Source organism: Vigna umbellata, chromosome 8 (genome assembly GCF_029865625.1).
Source record: "Vigna umbellata cultivar VRB3 chromosome 8, Vumbellata_1.0, whole genome shotgun sequence".
Taxonomy (NCBI): Eukaryota; Viridiplantae; Streptophyta; class Magnoliopsida; order Fabales; family Fabaceae; genus Vigna; species Vigna umbellata.
In genome coordinates this window covers 31,721,132-31,742,511 of record NC_142172.1, presented here as the reverse complement: position 1 = coordinate 31,742,511, position 21,380 = coordinate 31,721,132, and the positions used below count along the sequence as shown (strand labels likewise).

The 21,380-nt window shown below is 36.2% G+C and overlaps 4 protein-coding genes across 16 annotated transcripts; 2 read left to right on the top strand and 2 right to left on the bottom strand.

Moving 5' to 3' along the window:
• Positions 1–2,501: 2,501 nt before the first annotated feature.
• LOC148194469 (uncharacterized) lies at positions 2,502–3,332 on the bottom strand. Its single transcript, XM_088097348.1, has 2 exons — positions 3,218–3,332; positions 2,502–3,132 (listed from the first exon to the last, which is right to left on the bottom strand). Exons 1-2 carry the CDS (start codon positions 3,269–3,271, stop codon positions 2,710–2,712), a joined length of 477 nt encoding a protein of 158 aa, XP_087953474.1. The 5' UTR covers positions 3,272–3,332; the 3' UTR covers positions 2,502–2,709.
• A 60-nt stretch (positions 3,333–3,392) lies between these two features.
• Positions 3,393–4,420, bottom strand: LOC148194468 (uncharacterized). Its single transcript, XM_088097347.1, has one exon. It carries the CDS (start codon positions 4,057–4,059, stop codon positions 3,406–3,408), a length of 654 nt encoding a protein of 217 aa, XP_087953473.1. The 5' UTR covers positions 4,060–4,420; the 3' UTR covers positions 3,393–3,405.
• A 124-nt stretch (positions 4,421–4,544) lies between these two features.
• LOC124840451 (pantoate--beta-alanine ligase) lies at positions 4,545–7,750 on the top strand. Of its 10 annotated transcripts, none has more exons than XR_015781711.1 (6): positions 4,555–5,251; positions 5,535–5,648; positions 5,853–5,984; positions 6,193–6,628; positions 7,273–7,367; positions 7,473–7,750. XR_015781711.1 is itself a non-coding variant. In XM_088097345.1 (4 exons), the coding sequence occupies exons 1-4, from the start codon at positions 4,685–4,687 to the stop codon at positions 7,285–7,287; spliced, it is 828 nt and encodes a 275-aa protein (XP_087953471.1). In that variant the 5' UTR covers positions 4,545–4,684; the 3' UTR covers positions 7,288–7,750. The 10 variants fall into 10 exon arrangements, 2 of the variants coding, with proteins under 2 accessions (XP_087953471.1, XP_047172467.1); XR_015781710.1 differs by having other exon boundaries at positions 7,463–7,750; XR_015781709.1 differs by having other exon boundaries at positions 7,273–7,383; positions 7,463–7,750.
• A 4,409-nt stretch (positions 7,751–12,159) lies between these two features.
• Positions 12,160–21,179, top strand: LOC124840450 (L-cysteine desulfhydrase-like). Of its 4 annotated transcripts, none has more exons than XR_007029043.2 (3): positions 12,160–13,723; positions 14,151–14,245; positions 14,351–14,533. XR_007029043.2 is itself a non-coding variant. In XM_088096750.1 (2 exons), exon 1 carries the CDS (start codon positions 12,276–12,278, stop codon positions 13,698–13,700), a length of 1,425 nt encoding a protein of 474 aa, XP_087952876.1. In that variant the 5' UTR covers positions 12,160–12,275; the 3' UTR covers positions 13,701–13,723; positions 16,585–21,179. The 4 variants fall into 4 exon arrangements, 2 of the variants coding, with proteins under 2 accessions (XP_087952876.1, XP_087952875.1); XR_007029041.2 differs by having other exon boundaries at positions 14,341–14,533; XM_088096750.1 differs by lacking the exons at positions 14,151–14,245; positions 14,351–14,533 and adding an exon at positions 16,585–21,179.
• Positions 21,180–21,380: the final 201 nt, after the last annotated feature.

Sequence of the window (21,380 nt, the reverse complement as noted above, 5' to 3'; positions counted from 1 at the left end):
GACCCCTGTTCATCTGACTGAGTACCTATGTTGGACTTTCTGTACAAATTGGCATTTTCTCTCGGGTAATCGTTTACAGGGGTCCTGTAAACGATTACCAGAGCCTTTTTTCAGCACTCTCACTCATTCCTTGCACAGCTTGCTCCTCCAACTCATGAGGGGTCACCCCACCCTCCTTGGACTCACATAACATCACCATCCACCCTCTCCCACCACTGGAACACCTGCACAACCCTCAAACAGGTGCAGAAGTGCCTTAAACTCAGTTTTTTTCCCAATGGTGACCCCTGTTCATCTGACTGAGTACCTGTGTTGGAATTTATGTACAAATTGGCATTTTCTCTCGGGTAATCGTTTACAGGGGTGCTGTAAACGATTACCAGACCCTTTTTTCAGCACTCTCACTCATTCCTTGCACACTTTGCTCCTCCAACTCATGAGGGGTCTCCCCACCCTCCTTAGACTCACATCACATCACCAGCCACCCTCTCCCACCACTGGAACACATGCACATGCCTCAGACAGGTGCAGATTAGCATAAAAGTCAGTTTTTTTCCCAATGGTGACCCCTGTTCATCTGACTGAGTACCTGTGTTGGACTTTCTGTACAAACTGGCATTTTCTCTCGGGTAATCGTTTACAGGGGTCCTGTAAACGATTACCAGACCCTTTTTTCAGCACTCTGAGTCATTCCTTGCACAGGTTGCCCCTCCAACTCATGAGGGGTCTCCCCACCCTCCTTGGACTCACATAACATCACCAGCCACCCTCTCCCACCACTGGAACACCTGCACAAGCCTCACACAGGTGCAGAAGTGCCTAAAAGTCAGTTTTTTTTCAAATGGTGACCCCTGTTCATCTGACTGAGTACCTGTGTTATACTTTATGTACAGATTGGCTTTTTCTCTCGGGTAATCGTTTACAGGGGTGCTGTAAACGATTACCAGACCCTTTTTTGAACACTCTCACTCATTCCTTGCACAGCTTGCTCCTCCAATTCATGAGGGGTCACCCCACCCTCCTTGGACTCACATCACATCACCAGCCACCCTCTCCCACCACTGGAACACCTGCACATGCCTCAGACAGGTGCAGATTAGCATAAAAGTCAGTTTTTTTCCCAATGGTGACCCCTGTTCATCTGACTGAGTACCTGTGTTGGACTTTCTGTACAAATTGGCATTTTCTCTCGGGTAATCGTTTACAGGGGTCCTGTAAACGATTACCAGACCCTTTTTTCAGCACTCTGAGTCATTCCTTGCACAGGTTGCTCCTCCAACTCATGAGGGGTCTCCCCACCCTCCTTGGACTCACATAACATCACCAGCCACCCTCTCCCACCACTGGAACACCTGCACAAGCCTCACACAGGTGCAGAAGTGCCTAAAAGTCAGTTTTTTTTCAAATGGTGACCCCTGTTCATCTGACTGAGTACCTGTGTTATACTTTATGTACAGATTGGCTTTTTCTCTCGGGTAATCGTTTACAGGGGTGCTGTAAACGATTACCAGACCCTTTTGTCAGCACTCTGAGTCATTCCTTGCACAGGTTGGTCCTCCAATTCATGAGGGGTCACCCCACCCTCCTTGGACTCACATCACATCACCAGCCACCCTCTCCCACCACTGGAACACCTGCACATGCCTCAGACAGGTGCAGATTAGCATAAAAGTCAGTTTTTTTCCCAATGGTGACCCCTGTTCATCTGACTGAGTACCTGTGTTGGACTTTCTGTACAAATTGGCATTTTCTCTCGGGTAATCGTTTACAGGGGTCCTGTAAACGATTACCAGACCCTTTTTTCAGCACTCTGAGTCATTCCTTGCACAGGTTGCTCCTCCAACTCATGAGGGGTCTCCCCACCCTCCTTGGACTCACATAACATCACCAGCCACCCTCTCCCACCACTGGAACACCTGCACAAGCCTCACACAGGTGCAGAAGTGCCTAAAAGTCAGTTTTTTTTCAAATGGTGACCCCTGTTCATCTGACTGAGTACCTGTGTTATACTTTATGTACAGATTGGCTTTTTCTCTCGGGTAATCGTTTACAGGGGTGCTGTAAACGATTACCAGACCCTTTTGTCAGCACTCTGAGTCATTCCTTGCACAGGTTGGTCCTCCAACTCATGAGGGGTCACCCCACACTCCTTGGCCTCACATCACATCACCATCCACCCTCTCCCACCACTGGAACACCTGCACAAGCCTCAGACAGGTGCAGAAGTGCCTATAACTCAGTTTTTTTTCCAATGGTGACCCCTGTTCATTTGACTGAGTACCTGTGTTGGACTTTCTGTACAAATTCTCATTTTCTCTCGGGTAATCGTTTACAGGGGTGCTGTAAACGATTACCAGAGCCTTTTTTCAGCACTCTCACTCATTCCTTGCACAGGTTGCTCCTCCAACTCATGAGGGGTCACCCCACACTCCTTGGCCTCACATCACATCACATGTTACTCAAAATGACCACTCAAACACCAACACCTTACAAACAAGCCTGCAACTTAGGAGACAAAAACAATTATGACATTCTAAAATCGACAATGGTATTGAATAGATAAAATATGAGACCAATTCAAACCAAAACTCAAATTTTATTTCATTGAACCAAATCGGATACATTAAACATTGTTATCTTAATCTATTTACAATGATTACAATTTTCATTACTTTCCAAATAACATTTTCAATCAACTAAATACACAGATCACTCATTTTTTATTCTAAGCACTACGGTCCCGGTGTATGGAGTCCTAAGTGCTCTTCCCTTGTAACGCCTTCGTGATCCAACCCTAACATACGTCTTCAAAGGTTGTTCATTTCCGTCAATGTCAGTAGGGGATACAAAACCAGTGTTCACAGATGGTTCTGTACGAGGCACACTTTGTCCAACGTCATCTTTGTTTTGCCTTCTTGCCTTCTCTTCAGCCAATTGTGCCTCCAAAGTTGCAACCCTCCTTTTAAGTTCTTCAATTAGAAATTCTTGTTCCTCTAAGGCACGCATAAAAGTTTCTCTGCGAATTCTTTTTTGTTTCTTCTTTCCTCTTGGTTTAGCATCCTTTCTTTTAGGTGTTGGTCTGTATTCCTCCTTATCCTTCGTTGAAGGACCACCATAAACATCGTCAACAACCTGAAATTTAACAACACATTACAGATTACACAACTTTGGTCAATATATGAAAACATAACAAAACTTTCGATAACAAACAACTTACCAAACCTGTCTCCATACACCGTTTAACGAACTTGTCTCCAACACTTATATTCATCCAATGCAATATTCGTGGAAATTTATCAATAGGACCTTTTGGTGGAACAAAGAGCTCAAAAAACCATACCTAAGACAAATAAATCATCTTAACTTGTAAGAAACTTAATTCAAATAACAATTTAAGTAAGTACATCAAATACTATTAATTACCTGCAGCATGTACACACAACCGTCGACGTAAACGTTTGAAATACCTTTGCCTTTCTTCAAGCCTTTTGAAGCTTTGCACAAACTATGTAACAGAAAACGATAAACTACACTACCCCAACAATAACTACCCAAAGCACTTAAGTTGTCAACAAGATTAAACATTACGGGAAACACTTTCTCGCTACGTTTTGGAAATAAAATCTCACTTATCCCTACCAGGAGGTAAAGGCTACAAAAATGAGAACAAGGAATCTTCTTCTTTTGTTTTCGCATTAGAATTTTGTATATTGAATTCAATTCCTTTGTTCCTTTGCCTATGTATTTCACACATTCACTATTGCCCAGCTCTTCCTTTAAGTTAATGTTTGCACCATCTGTACTCAGTCCCAACCCTAAATAAATATCATTTTCATTTATATTCAAAACTTTATTCCCAACTAAAAAACCACGACTACAGTCGTCCCACTTACCCAATAACTCACTCAGTATATTTCTACCTACTTTAACATTGACATTGACATCTAAAAACCAAGCAAATGGAGTTGTCGCAATCAATGATCGATGCTCCTTTGTTAACCGTTCGTTCAAAGTACATATATACTTTGTCGAAAAAGAGTGACGAACACTCAACTGCATAAACCAAAATCAAATCATCAAAACAACGAAACCCAATAACCCAAGCACCACAACCCAACGATACGAACCCCAAACATTAACCCAAATCAAATAACCATGCTACGACATGCCCAAACCGAATAACCAAGCTACGACATGGAATGGAAAACCACTTACCTTAGTCGTTGGACAATCGTCACCGGAACTTGCCATTCCGCACGATAACAGGACACCAAACTGGCCGGAGACAACACGATGCAAATGGAACGAAGCGAGACGAAACGCGACCTTCGACCTATCAAGAGAACGGACCTTCGTTTGCAATGGAACAGAGAAAGGAAAAAGGGTATTTTAGGATTTTCACTCAAAATAAGGGTTACGGTCATAGGTTTTAAAAAAAAAATTTAAACGAACCAATGAGGTGACGACACGTGGCGTTGTCAAAATAATGTTAAAAATCCATTGTTGGAATATCGCGGTCCAAGACAAAACAATCATTCTTAACATTTAAAAACACTCTCAAATTCATTGCACCAAAACCTTACTCCTTTCTGTAGTGTTATTTGTTTCAGCCGTCCCAATCATCGTTCTAGTTAGTTTTTCCCAAGAAAAACTCATTCATTGTTTCCATTTCATTCGGATTGGAATGGCCACAACAACCCCAAAGTTGATCTCTGACAAGAACGAGATGCGAAACTGGTCTCGCTCCATGCGGGCCCAAGGCAAGCTAATTGGGTTTGTCCCCACCATGGGCTTCCTCCACGCCGGCCACCTCTCTCTCGTCTCCCAGGCCCGCTCCCTCTGCGACGTGGTCGCCGTCTCCATCTACGTCAACCCGGGCCAGTTCGCGCCCTCCGAGGACCTCTCCACCTACCCCTCCGATTTCCAAGGCGACCTCCGCAAACTCGCCGCGCTGCCCGGCGGCGTCGACGTCGTCTTCCACCCCCACAATCTGTATGATTATGGACATAATAGTGCTGACGTGGCGGGTGAGGGAGGTGGCCCGGCGGCGTCTTGCGTTGATGGTGATGGGTCGGGGCACGAGACTTGGGTGAGGGTTGAGAAGCTAGAAGTGGGATTGTGTGGGAAGAGTAGGCCCATTTTCTTCAGAGGGGTGGCTACTATAGTGACCAAATTGTTCAACATTGTGGAACCGGATGTGGCTGTGTTCGGGAAAAAGGATTATCAGCAGTTGAGAGTTATTCAGAGGATGGTAACCAATTTCTCAGAGCTTTTCTGTTTTGATTTATTGGGAAAAAAATAATATTTTTTTGTTTAAACAGGGTAAATGACAATTTATGCATATCATACCTAAATAGATTGGTAACTGAATTATGACACGTTAACGTTAATATCGTACCTAGTTCTCGGGGAACAATGTCAGTCATTAATGAAAAATCTATGAAGTTAGCATTGTCAACCAAATTTGTTTATGCTATGCTTACTGCTGTTTTAGATGTTGGTTCATACACTGACTGATTAATGATTTTTTGTAGGTTCGAGATCTTGATTTTTCCATAAAAGTGATCGGTGCTGAAATAACACGTGAGAGTGATGGCCTGGCAATGAGTTCACGTAATGTGCACCTTTCACCTGAAGAGAGGGAAAAGGTATTTTGTTTAACCAATCATTTTTAACTGCTCAAAACCAGCAGTGACATTTAACTGTAAAGCATCTTGAAAGAATATGTAAAGATTATGTTCCAGAGCTTTTCTTTTCTCATCATCCACTTCACTTTCAGCTGCACTAAGCCTTAACAAATTCTTAGTATACTTTGCCTTCTATCTAGAGAGATTTATTTCAATCCTTTTCAGGCACTTTCAATAAATAAATCTTTGTTAAAAGCTAAATCTGCAGCAGAAGATGGTGAAGTGCGTTGTGAGAAGTTGAGCAATTTGGTCATACAATGTATTGCTGAGGCCGGTGGAAGGATTGATTATGCTGAGGTAAGATGCAAAATACTTTTCTGTCCTGTGCTTAATTTGAAAGTGCATAATTAATGAATTAAGGCCAGAGTTACTTTGGCAATGACGTATGTATTATTAAAATATATTTGGATTCAACAAATCCTTGAATGAAGCCAAAACAGTACAGAAGTAGAATTTATGAATAATAGATGGTATTCTTAGTGCAACTACATACGAATTCCTGCAGATTGTTGATCAAAATAATTTGGAAAAAGTGGAACAGATCAAGGGTCCTGTTGTCTTTTGCATCGCTGCATGGTTTGGGAAAGTCAGACTTATAGACAACATGGAAATCAACTTGTCCATAGGTGTTTAGTCACCTTCTATTATCTCAGACATGGACCACACGCGTGATAGTTCGGGCCACATGCTTAAGAGTTCACTGTTAGGTCATGATAGATTTTTGCCAACTATGCATGATTACCTTTAGATGCATTTTTCCACATTATGAAAGAGAGCTGCTACCAGTGGACACTTCTGGGAATCAATCAACTGGGTTGTTTCCTTTTTAATAAGGAACTCATGTTTATTCATACTCGAGTTCAACTATTTGTTGAATAAAACCTCCATGAATGTGAGAAGGGAAGACTGGAATTTATTGAGTACAAATAATGGGATTGAAGGTTCAACTATTTTTTCTTCAAGATTTATTTTATCGTTATCGTTTTATATATTATGCATTTTTATGTGTTCCATATAGTTGTATTAGATTTTCACAAAATGATGATTTTATTAGTACATATTGGTGAAGTGCTTGATATTAGTATTTGATATGTGAAGCAAATTGAAGTTTTGGTGCTTCATAGTTTTAGATACTTCACCTATGTGTATTGGTGAAGTATCAATATCTGATATGTAGTAGATACAAATGCATGAGAAGCAAATTGAAGTATTAGTGCTTCATAGTTCATGGTTTTCTTCATACAATCTTGCAGGACTATAGATCCTCAAAACAACAATAAAATTGAAGAAGTATTCCTACTCTTAGATACTTTGCAATGTAGCTTCATCCTGCAATTCGGTAACTTTGATCTCAGTATTGTCTACAACGGATTATATTTGTATAGGGTATGCTTTATAAATATATTTGCTTAAGTTATAATAGTAAGGAACTAATGATATAATTTGATTTAAGTGTCTCACAAAACCAAATAATTAGCCTGGCTTAATATTGGCTGTCTTTTGTCCTCGCATATGGTACCCTTCTTGTTTCATTTGTTTTCTTCCCTACATTCTTTATTTTAACTTTGTTAAACCCTGGTCACAGATTGTATTAAACTAATACGTGGCTGCCTTACATTCCAATGTATGCTGTGACTTTGCTAAGACTAAATAATTCATTGGAGCTGCTGCCTCACAAACGTAATGATGTCAATTTGTAATGTCGCCTAATTACTCTTTGCTCTTTTTAAGTATTAGATTATCTTTATTTGGGGATTTTAATGGATTTCCAATAGTTGTTACCAGGAAGGAACATTCATGTTGTTGGTCCACTAATTGAGAGTCTGCATCTTGCTTTCTCCATGGTTCACAAGAAGGATTATTCTATTTCTAGGTCCATGAGGATCCTACATGAAAGTTCATAACAATTGACAAGGGATTGATTGAGAAGCTGTGTTCCATCAAATGTTTCTTTTTCTTGGTTTCTTTCTGTTGTGTACTTTTGCCCAATCCTCTCTTTTTTTTTTCGATTTTTGTTCTATCTCAGTTTTCATAATAAAAAGTAAAAGAGTAAATTATACTCATTTCCTTTGTGTTTTATTTGGATTTCACCTTAGACAACTCCATTATTTTGCATTACTTTTACCCTCTTAAGAAAATGACATTAACTAACATTTTTTTCTTTTAGTTGAATAATGAAAGTGTCCTACTCCACTTTTGTAAAACAGAAAATGTCTTCTCACTTAACTCCCGAATCTGGCTACCTCCTATTAAAATCCAAAACCTTACTTTCTTTGTGTAAGTATGCCTGTTTTTGGCTCTCATGTGCATCCCCACGCCAATGATGGTGCATTGTTGCTGAAGCTGGCAAAGGCTTTTGAGCGCAATGTAAATGAGGTGGTTGGTGTGTATCTTCTGTGATTGGATGAAACTTCGGTTTTGCACAAATCTTGGAGCCCAAATGCTACTTTTCTTAATGTGTCAACTTTATTCTCCGGCCAATCAAAATGCTCAAGGACAACCTTCTTATCTACCATTGAAAGCACACAATTAAAGTTCCATTAGATGACATTTTAGATAGTATTCACAAATTTCGTAGGAATAATAGAAATGAATCTCATAAGATCCTATAAATAATAGTGGCAACATTTTAATTGTTTGATGGATAATTTGAACATGCTTACTCTACTTTGTGCATGCATAACTTCAAACTATAAAGGTCATAAGAAAAACAACTTACAAGTAAGCAGAGTTCAATTTTGACATTAGAGTTTTGCAGTAAATTTCAAGCTACGAAGGTCATAAGAAAAACATTTTACAATTAAGCAGATTTATATTTTGACAGTAAAGTTTAGCAGCTGATTTTATTTTTTCAATTCTTTAACCCACTAACTGACACTGTCGTCAAAATATCATGATTATTTGAATGAGCATATTCATCTTCCTTTTCTTAAGGATTTTCATTTAGAAGAGATTTCGAAGCAGGTTCATTTTTGACCATGTTCCAAGTTTACTGTTGTCATGACAGGCTGAGTATCATCCTGTTGTTAAATGTACTTATTTTTGTTTTAGTTCCAAAGTTATTTTAACTTGTTTGATAATGCAGTCGACATAATACATATATATTTGTCTTAATTGTGAATACAATGTTACATAAAAAGCATACATTCAAATCTTACATATTCTGGTCATTGTATATTTGCTTACATGCACCTCCCTAGTACTATTGAGAAGTTATAAACCTTGTTCCATACAACATACACTTGACATGGAATGAAATAACTCATGGCGCATGATGCATAGATATGATATATCTATCATGTATGATATGGCACATGATGCATAGCTATGATATATCTATCATGTATGATATGTATTCTACACAACAATTTGATTATTCTAAAAGTATATAGGACATGATGTGTAAGATACATATTTAAAAATTGAAAAGAATAAAAAAATTATGCAATCAGAAAAAAAAGGGAGGAAAATGGCATGCACTCAGAAAAATTACAAAGACCCAATTTAGAAAATCCTTCGAATCCCAAATCGTCACTGCCTCATCTCTTTTGCAAAACCCTAACTTCGGAAAGCCGTAGCGAAGACGTTACCATTGTCGCGCTACAAAGCCGAATCGCCATGGTCAAGGTGATATTAGCAAAAGAGTAAAGAGATGGTCAAAACCAGGACCCCCATGGTAGCTTGCAATTCCATTTTCATCCTTCTCAAAGAGCTAAAAATGTAAATTAGCTTCTGCAATTAAAGCTGACCTTTTCTCATTCTGGTATGTATGCACAATTTTTCTGATCTATATACAAAAAAATTCAAGTTGCTCAAAAAGTTTAAAGTAGTCTTTGAAATTCCTAATCATTTGAAAATCGAAACTTCACGCGTTGTAGAGCTGAGTTATCTATCTCGTTTTGATTGAGGAATCAAAACCGAGATTCAGAAAAAAAAATAAAGTACCCCTGATTCTCGGTTGTGTTTTCGAAACTATCCCTGTTTATGTCCCGAACACAGTTTTGGTTTTGCTCTTTGTCTTCTCTCATTCTGTTTGGGTCTTTGCCTTGTCTTTGTCTTTTTGTTTTCTTGTTTGGCGTTTCGTCTGCCATGATTAGAGGCAAAGATCTTGTTCCCAATGGTGTGGACACCGAGGGAGAGAACTCAAGGAGCAAGGTGTAGTGCCCTCAACATCGTGATTTTTCTTAGGGTAAGGAACGCCCACAAGAGAAAAAGCAAAAGGAAGGAGAAGAATCTTTGCGCAAGATAGAAGACCAAAACGAAGGAGAAGAAGAGAAGGATTGCCATGTTATAATTTCTTAAATAAAAAAAATCCACATAATAAAATATTTTGACATCAGCGTATTAACGGTTAAGGCAAAATTGACTCAATTTTACAAATATTTGGACCCAATTGAGATATTTTGCAAATATATGGACCCAAATGAGACAGTTGGAAATAAGATGATCCACTTGAGATTCTCATACAAATAAGAGGATCATTCGAGAGTTTAAACCTTATTTATACTAAGAAATGCACTTTAAGCCTAACTCAATCCCACAAAATCGGCTTGTAAAGTGAAGTTTGCACTCTACTTATATATTATAATTTGGTCTTATTTCTAGTTGATGTGAGACTTCCAACACATCCCCTGATGTATAAATATCTTGAGCATGAGAGTAGAATTAATAGGTGGTCCGATAGTGGTCCGAGAACGGATGAAACATAATGCCCACATAGATCTTGCTAGAAAAGGTTCCAATCATAGCTCTAATATCTTATAAGAAAAGAAAACATAAAAATTGTATATCTTATTTAATGACAAGAAAAAAATATAATTTATATACATAACTGTTTAAAATAATATAAAAAGAAATATAAATATAAAAATAGAACATAAATATATCAACATAAATCAACATATGAACAAAAATAAATTAAATCTAATAATTTATTTGATAAATAATGCATGTAGGATTCTTTCCTGTGATGAACTATAACCTATGTGCAGGGAAAATTTTATGCTGTCTCATTCTATAGTGACTTTTGAATGGACTGCATTATATATATATATATATATATATATATATATATATATATATATATATATATTTTCTTCTACATGTGTAATTCTCTGTTGCAGGCACATATTGTGTTTTGATCAATTTATATCTTTGTCTTGCAGAAAAAGCACGACACCATAAAAGATTAAAAGTATTAAGATTATTTTTTTAAGTTAATCATATAATGTTTAAATTAAGATAATTTATATCAAAGTTATTTATAATTTTCTATAAATAGTATTTTAGTATGTCTGGTGTACAAGGTAAATATAAATATAATTTTAATATAGTTGTAAATCATAATAAGTGCATTTTTATTATTTAAGTTATATTATAATGAAATTTGAAACCCTACTATATAATAAAAACTTTGAAACCTCATTCAACTTAGAACCTTTACAACAAAACAAATTAGTTAGAGAAATAAACTTACATGGAGAAAATAAAAGCACAATATAAACAATGATAATTTAGGTGAGAAACTAAATTTCCTTCTTAGAAGGAAAAATAATTTATAAAAATTTACATTTTATTTCTTTGCTTTTGTTTTTGAAAAGAGAAAGATGAATCTATTTGAAAGTTTTAGTCAATCAAAATATACTTAATTGGTTAAAATATATGCTTCAGAAAAGATTTCAGTATTTGAATACGTTAGTGGTTTTAATCAATTAATTCTTTATTTTAATAATTTAAAATAAACATATTCAAAACAAAATATGATAACAGGACTCTATTTAGATTTTTAATCCAATTCTTTATCACTCAAAAAAGCTTTGCTACTCAATTATTAATCAAATTGCAAAGGTTTTCCCGCAATTTGATTCAGGCAAAGTTCATTATAATCAACTTTTCACAAAATTTATTTTCTTTATTGTTTCTTCAAATAGATTGCTTAGCATATTAAAATAATCTGCTCTCTGTCATAATCAATAACTAAATTATTCAATTTTTCATAAAAAAATATTAATAATTTATAACTTAAAAAAAGTAATTTTAAAAACAACTATACTAAAATATAATAAAAAAATATGAATATCTATTTAAAATTTAAAACAACGCGAATGACATTTTATTAAAAGTATAATATGCGTAAATATAAATCTTGAAATGTGAATATCTTCAATACTTTCTCTTAAATTTTGTGAATACTTCTTTAATTAAATCATAGTTTTAAAAATCAACCTAACACTGATTTTAAAAAATTTATACTATCTTAAAATTGTAAATTGACAAATAAAAAAAATAAAAAAGCTAGTTGTACAAAAGCTTGTTATTTAAGTGGGTAACCCTTCACAGATTCCAAGCCTCAACATTTATGCTAAAATGAAATAAAAAAAGTCCCACATGGGTCTGCTACAAAACAGAAGACCGACCAAAACGCAGACGCTGAGGTCGTCTCTTTTTCTTCTTAAAATATATAGAAAAGGAACGCAACACAATCTTACTAGTCAAAAACAAAATTAAAAAAAAGAGCAAAGAGGAAGCGAATAAGGACAATTTCACCGCTACACCCTCCACTCAGTCCCGAGTTGTTCACCCCAGCTGATGCTATCTCCAACTTCAAACCCTCCAATTAATCAAACAATGACCACTCTTCCCCAATCTCATAACCCCTCCATGGATAACCAAATCCACCGAAACGGCGCGGTAGAGCCAAACCACCACGCCGCCAAGAAACCCAAACTCGCCCACTCCATTTCCGACTCCGAGATCCACGACGAATTCTCCCACCACCAACGTGGCGTCGCTAGGATCAATAACGGCAGCTTCGGAAGCTGCCCGCGCTCCGTTCTCGCGGCGCAGTCCGTATGGCAGCTCCGCTTTCTCCAGCAGCCCGACGACTTCTTCTTTAACGTGCTCCGTGGCGGCATCCTGGAATCGCGAGCCGTAGTCGCAGACCTAATCAATGCCGACCACGTCGACCGCGTCTCCCTCGTCGACAACGCCACCACGGCCGCCGCCATCGTCCTCCAGCAGATTGGCCGCCGCTTCGTGCGCGGGCATTTTCACCGAGAGGACTCTGTTATAATGTTCCACTGTGCGTACCAGGCGGTTAAGAAGTCCATCGAAGCCTACGTGACTCCGATCGGCGGTACCGTCGTCGAGGTCCAGCTCCCATTCCCGGTGCGTTCTGACGAGGAAATCGTAACCGAGTTCAAGAAAGGCATTGAGAAAGGTAAACTCAACGGCGGAAGAGTCAGGTTAGCGATAATCGATCACGTAACGTCGATGCCTTCTGTGGTTCTCCCCGTTCGCGAATTGATTAAGGTTTGCAGAGAACAAGGAGTGGAACAGGTTTTCGTCGACGGCGCTCACGCCATTGGAAGCTTGCCCGTGGACGTGAAGGAAATTGGGGCTGATTTTTACGTGAGCAATTTATATAAGTGGTTTTTCTCTCCGCCTTCGGTGGCTTTTTTGTACTGTAAAGAGAGTTCAAACGACGTGCACCACCCTATCGTTTCACAGGAGTACGGAAAGGGTTTACCGGTTGAGAGTGCATGGGTTGGGATGCGGGACTATAGCCCCCAACTTGTTGTGCCATCGATTTTGGACTTCGTGAATCGGTTCGAGGGTGGGATTGCGGGGATCATGCAAAGGAACCATAATGCGGTAGTGAAAATGGGGATCATGTTAGCGGAGTCTTGGGGAACGAATCTAGGGTCGCCTCCTGAGATGTGCGCTAGCATGATTATGGTGGGGTTGCCTTCTAAGCTCTGCGTGATGAGTGATGATGATGCCTTGCGGTTAAGGTCTTACCTAAGGGTCTATCACGCAATTGAGGTTCCTGTATATTACCAGGTTTTGAGGAATGATGATAGGGATCCCAGGGACAAGAATGGGTTTATAACTGGTTATGTCCGGATATCTCATCAAGTTTATAATATTATTGATGATTATCAGAAGCTTAAGTCAGCGATTAATCAGATTTTGGAGGATGGGAAAATTTGCGGCGGGCTTCCTACGGAGTGATTTGCAAGAAGAGAAATAAAGAGGTATACGTTTTACTCATTCCTGGCCGGCTTTGGATTGAGTTAGATGTATCTTCAGTGACATTTTATGCGCATGCCTGCTGTTGTTGTTCTGCATTCTCTAGGTTTTTTAGTCTTGAATATCTTATAACTGAAGAAGTATTCCTACTCTCAGATACTTTGCAATGTAGCTTCATAGTGCAATTCGATAACTTTGATCTCAGTATTGTCTACAACGGATTATATTTGTATAGCGTATGCTTTATAAATATATTTGCTTAAGTTATAATAGTAAGGAACTAATGATATAATTTGATTTAAGTGTCTCACAAAACCAAATAATAAGCCTGACTTAATATTGGCTGTCTTTTGTCCTCGCATATGGTACCCTTGTTTCATTTGTTTTCTTCCCCACATTCTTTATTTTAACTTTGTTAAACCCTGGTCACAGATTCTATTAAACTAATACGTGGCTGCCTTACATTCCAAAGTATGCTGTGCCTTTGCTAAGACTAAATAATTCATTGGAGCTGCTGCCTCACAAACGTAATGATGTTAATTTGTAATGTCGCCTAATTACTCTTTGCTCTTTTTAAGTATTAGATTATCTTTATTTGGGGATTTTAATGGATTTCCAATAGTTGTTACCAGGAAGGAACATTCATGTTGTTGGTTTGGTTGACTAATTGAGAGTCTGCATCTTGCTTTCTCCATGGTTCACAAGAAGGATTATTCTATTTCTAGGTCCATGAGGATTACATGAAAGTTCATAACAATTGACAAGGGATTGATTGAGCAGCTATGTTCCGTCAAATGTTTCTTTTTCTTGGTTTCTTTCTGTTGTGTACTTTTGTCCAATCATTTCTTCTTTTTTTTCGATTTTTGTTCTATTTCAGTTTTTATAATAAAAAGTAAACGAGTAAATTATACTCATTCCCTTTGTGTTTTATTTGGATTTCACCTTATACAACTCCATTAATTTGCATTACTTTTACCCTCTTTAAGAAAATGACATTAACTAACATTTTATTTTATTTTTAGTTTAATAATGAAATTGTCCTACTCCACTTTTGTAAAACAGAAAATGTCTTCCACTTAACTCCCGAATCTGGCTACCTCCTATTAAAATCCAAAACCTTACTTTCTTTGTGGAAGTATTCCTGTTTTTGGCTCTCCTGTGCATCCCCACGCCAATGATGGTGCATTGTTGCTGAAGCTGGCAAAGGCTTTTGAGCGGAATGTAAATGGGGTGGTTGGTGTGTATCTTCTGTGATCGGATGAAACTTCGGTTTTGCACAAATCTTGGAGCCCAAATGCTACTTTTCTTAATGTGTCAACTTTATTCGCCAGCCAATCAAAATGCTCAAGGACAACCTTCTTATCTACCATTGAAAGGACACAATTATAGTTCCATTAGATGACATTTTAGATAGTATTCACAAATTTCGTAGGAATAATGGAAATGAATCTCATAAGATCCTATAAATAATAGTGTCAACATTTTAATTGTTTGATGGATAATTTGAACGTGCTTACTCTACTTTGTGCATGCATAATTTTAAACTATAAAGGTCATAAGAAAAATAACTTACAAGTCAATTATAGTTCCATTAGATGACATTTTAGATAGTATTCACAAATTTCGTAGGAATAATGGAAATGAATCTCATAAGATCCTATAAATAATAGTGTCAACATTTTAATTGTTTGATGGATAATTTGAACATGCTTACTCTACTTTGTGCATGCATAATTTTAAACTATAAAGGTCATAAGAAAAACAACTTACAAGTAAGCAGAGTTCAATTTTGACATTAGAGTTTTGCAGTAAATTTCAAGCTACGAAGGTCATAAGAAAAACATTTTACAAGTAAGCAGAGTTCAATTACGACAGTAAAGTTTAGCAGCTGATTTTACTTTTACAATTCTTTTAACCCACTATCTGACACGGTCGTCAAAATATCATGATTATTTGAATGAGCATATTCATCTTTCTTTTCTTAAGGATTTTCATTTAAAAGAGATTTAGAAGCAGGTTCATTTTTGACCATGTTCCAACTTTACTGTTGTCATGACAGGCTGAGTATCATCCTGTTGTTAAATGTACTTATATTTGTTTTAGTTCCAAAGTTATTTTAACTTGTTTGATAATGCAGTCGACATAATACATATATATTTGTCTTATTGGTGAATACAATGTTACATAAAAGGCATACATTCAAATCTCACATATTCTGGTCATGGTGTATTTGCTTACATGCACCTCCCTAGTACTATTGAGAAGTTATAAACCTTGTTCAATACAACATACACTTGACATGGAATGAAATAACTCATGGCGCATGATGCATAGATATGATATATCTATCATGTATGATATGTATTCTGTACAACAATTTGATTATTCTAAAAGTATATAGGACATGATGTGTAAGATACATATTTAAAAATTGAAAAGACATGATAACTATATAATTGTAATTCTACAACTCCAAATTATTACCATATTACCAAAATAATATATATATATATATATATATATATATATATATATATATATATATATATAAATTATGGTTATCATAAATTACTTCATAGTAGTTAGATATAAGAATATTAGTATCAATCTCATTCTTTTGTTGAAATCATTCTTAGAGGGAACAATTACCAATTTGGTTCTTAAAGGGACAAGGTTTTTGTTGGAGATCTCATATTGACTAAAGATGTGGTTAAATTATAATATAATATATAAGTAAGAGGCAACCCTCATTTTACAAATTGGTTTTGTTGGTTTATGTTAGTTTCAAACTCACATTTTAAGAAGATATTGAAGATGGTTATTTGGAAATTCTCTTACTTGGGTGGAAATTGTGTTTGTGTGGCAGAGATCATGTGGGATAAGGTACAATTGAATCATGGGGCTTGGACAAGTACACCCTTAAGTAGAAGAAGTGGTGCTGTGATTATTAGCTATATCTTTTGGCCTCTTGTGGTAGGAGATTGATATAACAATTGATATCAAAATCAAGGTCACGAGTTTGATTCCTAGTAGGACAGTTATTGGGGAGAGATTGTTGTAGATTGCATCAATTGTTTGTGGCAGAGGCTAGGTGAGCCAAGTGTCAATTTGAGAGTTTGATTCCTAGTGCAACAATTAGTGAGGCGGAGATTGTTGTAGGGATTATCATTTGTTCTATGATAAAGGTTAGGTGGACCAAGTCACAATTGATTCGTGATGCTTAAGCTATTATGCTAGAAAAAGTTGCATTTTGACTATTAGCTATAACTTTTGGTCTAGTAAGCATTCGATCTAACAATTTACATCAATAGTTTGTTGCTCAGCCAAGCATTTTCTTTTACCCTTCTTTTAAGCAATTGTTGTTGGACCTATCACTCACTATTGGTTATTATCGAACCATTCATAAATATCTAATTTCACATTCAAGATGTTCAATCTTTGGCATGAGGGTGCTTCTTAAAGGTTGCATATTGACTAAAGATGTGATTAAATTATAATATACAAGTGAAGACATCTATCACCTTACAAGCTAATTTCTAATTATATTTATATATTATGCATTTTATGTGTTCCATATAGTTGTATTAGATTTTCACAAAATGATGATTTTATTAGTACATATTGGTGAAGTGCTTGATATTAGTATTTGATATGTGAAGCAAATTGAAGTTTTGGTGCTTCATAGTTTTAGATACTTCACCTATGTGTATTGGTGAAGTATCAATATCTGATATGTAGTAGATACAAATGCATGAGAAACAAATTGAAGTATTAGTGCTTCATAGTTCATGGTTTTCTTCAGACAATCTTGCAGGACTGTAGACACTCAAAACAACAATAAAGGTATCGTTTTCCTTCAATCTATTACAAATCTCCTAAGACCTCTCTTTGCAACCACATTTAGCATACATTTTAAAGAAGTACAAACTACAATATCACCACAATTTTGTTTTCTAACTTTCAAGAAATATTATCCCTTTTAACATTTGTGACTAGGAGTGGGTGTTTGGGCTAAAGCTGGCAGGCTACTCTTATAATCTGTAACCTGTGTGACCACGGATCCATGTCTGCCTGTGACCTGTCTAAACCCCTCAACTAGACCCAACTTGAGACACATCTCCATCAATAACATACACAAAAAGAATCAAACCAAGGCTAAAGCATGTTGGATGTTTCACTGCCTTGTTGTAGGCCAACACAGAACGTGTGGGCCTGAGTCTGCTTCAATTGGAACATGGATATGCAGCTTTAGAGAAGAAAAATGTAAGCTCCTTTTACAAGAGGGTGGTGATATTGAAGGATTAAACCACAAACCAACTACAAATTAAATAGCTTACTGTGCTGCACTGGTCTCCAAACTCAAGAACCATAATCGTGATTCCTTTCTCCTTCAAACTGCTGCACGCTCCAGCTGTAATAATTTTCTCCACTTATTGCCCCTTTTATTGGATAGCCTGCAAAGAAGAAATGTGTATGTTGGACCAAAAATTTCATTGAAAGGCATTTGCTTGACATATTTTCCATTGGGATTTACATAATAGGTCACGTTACGGATTTGAGGTTGATTGTGTAATGAATACAAAACAGTTAAGGAGTTTTCTGTTCATTCTGAAAAAGGAGAATTAAAAAACTACGTAGCAGAGAATTTACTAAAAGACACTAGAAGACGATTCACTAAAGTTCTGTCCATCTCTATTCATGTCTTACAAATTATTCTAGTTCCTGTCAAACTCCTCTACATCAAAAGTGCTCCACATGGAGAGGTTTCTAACCTATGAAGCTCAAACACGCCTCTTAAATGGTGTGCCCTTGTGTTTGACACGTATTGGACACAAACACTCGTATGACACACAGTGGTGAAGTGTCCAATTAAAAAAACATATTTTAGGTCTATGCTATAATTCTGACATGACTTTAACACAATATTAATATAGTGATTTTCTAAAAACTCAAACTGGTTGTGTAAGTTTGTATTATAATCATAGAAATTAGGAGTTTATCCTATATAATAAAGAATATTTAGATTGTATATGTATTGTCGGGAATGTTTTTATTTATTATGTTATCATATTTTTATATAATATGAAATTTTTTGCAAGTTGTTAATTTGTCCTTAAATGAATCTGTTAAATTATTATTTTTTAAATGATCGAGAGAGGGATGAAATGTCTTAAATTATATCCTCTTTCCACTTTTTGGATTTTAGATAGACGAATTAGATTAATTTTTGTAATGTGTGACTATATATGTTTAGATTGTTTTGTTATATTTGACTAACTTTGTTTATAGGTGATTTTGAATATATAATTCTTGGTTGTCAGTTTAAATAATTCATAATGATGTAATATGTGTATCTATGTGTCGTTGTGTCCTACATTTTACAGATTATACTTGTAGTGTCCGTGTTCATGTCGTGTCTGTATTCATGTTGTGTCCGGTGTCCATGGTAGTATCCGTGCTACGTAGTTTTTAACACCCACTCTTCCCATGGGATTACAGGCTGAGTAAAACTTTTGGCAACACCTCAAATGATCTCTGTGTCTATTGTGATTTTTGATCTATGGAACATGGAAACGTGGAAGGTGTTGATTATTTTTTACTACTTAGGGCTTCACTTTTTAAAGTAACCCACTACTGGAAAGCTGCATCTCAGTTGTTGAAATGACTGAGCTGCAGAGATTTTACTATCGATCGAGACTGTTGATCTAACAAACATAAGTAGAAAAATAATAAAAGCTGAATTATCTGATTATAATAATTGGATATTTTCCAAATGATATGAGATACTTAGGTTATTCACCTTAAAGAAAATATTGATGATAGGTGTAAATAATGATGTCGGATACCAGGATCTTGTAGCCAGAACTTAGAACTGTGGCCAATTGGCCATGTATGATCATCGTGGTACAGCTTATGTTAACTTTGTTTCAGTCTGAAATTGCAGGTTACCGAGTCAACTTTGTTAATTCTATATATTGTGATTCCAAGAAAAATATGGAAAGTTTTTTGCCCTCAAATATATGAAATTTATCTTGTTCTTGAAAGTGGAAATCTTTTGATGTATTCCATAGGCGCAGTTCCCACTGGTTCCCACTGGCAAGGCTTTTTGTTGTACCTGTCTATTTATTCGCTTGTCAACAGAACTTTTATTTCACTAAATAAAAATCTGCTTTCTCAGTTATTATTCTGCTTCTTACTGGACATTTCTTGACTTGATCATGGCACCAAATCGGGTTGTAAGAGAATGGGTTATTCTCTACCCCTACTAACTTTGGAGTAAAGTCAACAGCAAAAAGCTTAGTGTATAGGAATGTGTTGAGTGGAGATGGTTAATTAATATCGAAAAATAAGTACAAAAAATGGAAAATAGTGCTTTAAAGGAGCAAAAAAGTGCATGACTGAGGCATATAAAGTTATGCAGAACAGGTTAGTAACACTTGTATTTTCTTAGTTCAAAAAGAGGCATACAATATTCATTCAAATATTATTTAGTCTTTTCTTTGACACTTGAATTACAGTTCTCTGCAATTTTTATTTATTTTGGGTTCGAATAGATTTTGAAGGGTTGGGCTAGATAGTGCCAATATTAATGCCAAAGATGTGCTTTTCTATTGTTTACAATTGTCTCATGCCCAGGAAACAGTTTATCTTTGAATCCTTAAATAGCTTGGTTTTTAGTTTTACCTAGTCCAAATGTTTTGAGTTTCCATAAAATTGTAAAACTGTTATAAGCTTATGAACATTTGGATTTACTTGAAGTTTGATTCTCAGATTCTGAGACGGAAGGCACATACTCCTACTACATTTAGAGCACTACGTAATGTAGGGAAGTGGTGAATAAAATGATTGTGATTTCATTTATGTTACAAACAAGAGCACTACGTAATGTAGGGAAGTGGTGAAGTGTTTACGGAGCCAAAAAAAGATTTTACAATTAGTAATGTGAACTGGTTTCTTGTTGGTATTTTACTACATATATTTTCTCTCTTTTTTCGGTTGACAAATGCTGAGGTTCTGAATCAAGGTATTAGAAAACAACACAATCAAAGAGAGAAATGAAGAGTGAGTCAGTTTGAAAGAGGAAGATATAGAGAATTTTTGTGGGGCGTGCGTAGAGAGAGGTGCTGCTTATGTTTGGATTTGTTGTGACGTGGGAAAAATGTATGTGGAAAGTGCATGCAGATTATCCCTTCGACGGCTTGAGCATAAGACAGCTCTATTTTGTTATCATAATCTTACCAATTTTATGACTATTTTGTTTAGAAGATCAAGTTTATTAGATCTGTTCCTATATTATTCAGATACTATAAATATATGATTTAGCTGTCGAATTATCTGCTAGTGCGATACATATTCATAGGGGGACTCAATATTATTATACTTTGCTGTTTTTTAAATTTAACGAAGTTGTAAATGTGATGTGTTCATATCCTAGCAAATTTAATATTATCTCATGCTTAATTCTTTTCCTTTTTTTTTCTTTATTTTGTATTATATTTATTTATTTATTTATTTCGTAAATAATTGTTTTCTGTGATGAACTATAAGCTATGTGCAGGGAAAAATTTATGCTGTCTCATTCAATTGTCACTTTTGAATGGACTGCATTTTTGTATTTTTTTTCTTCTACATGTGTAATTCTCTATTCCAGGAACATCTTGT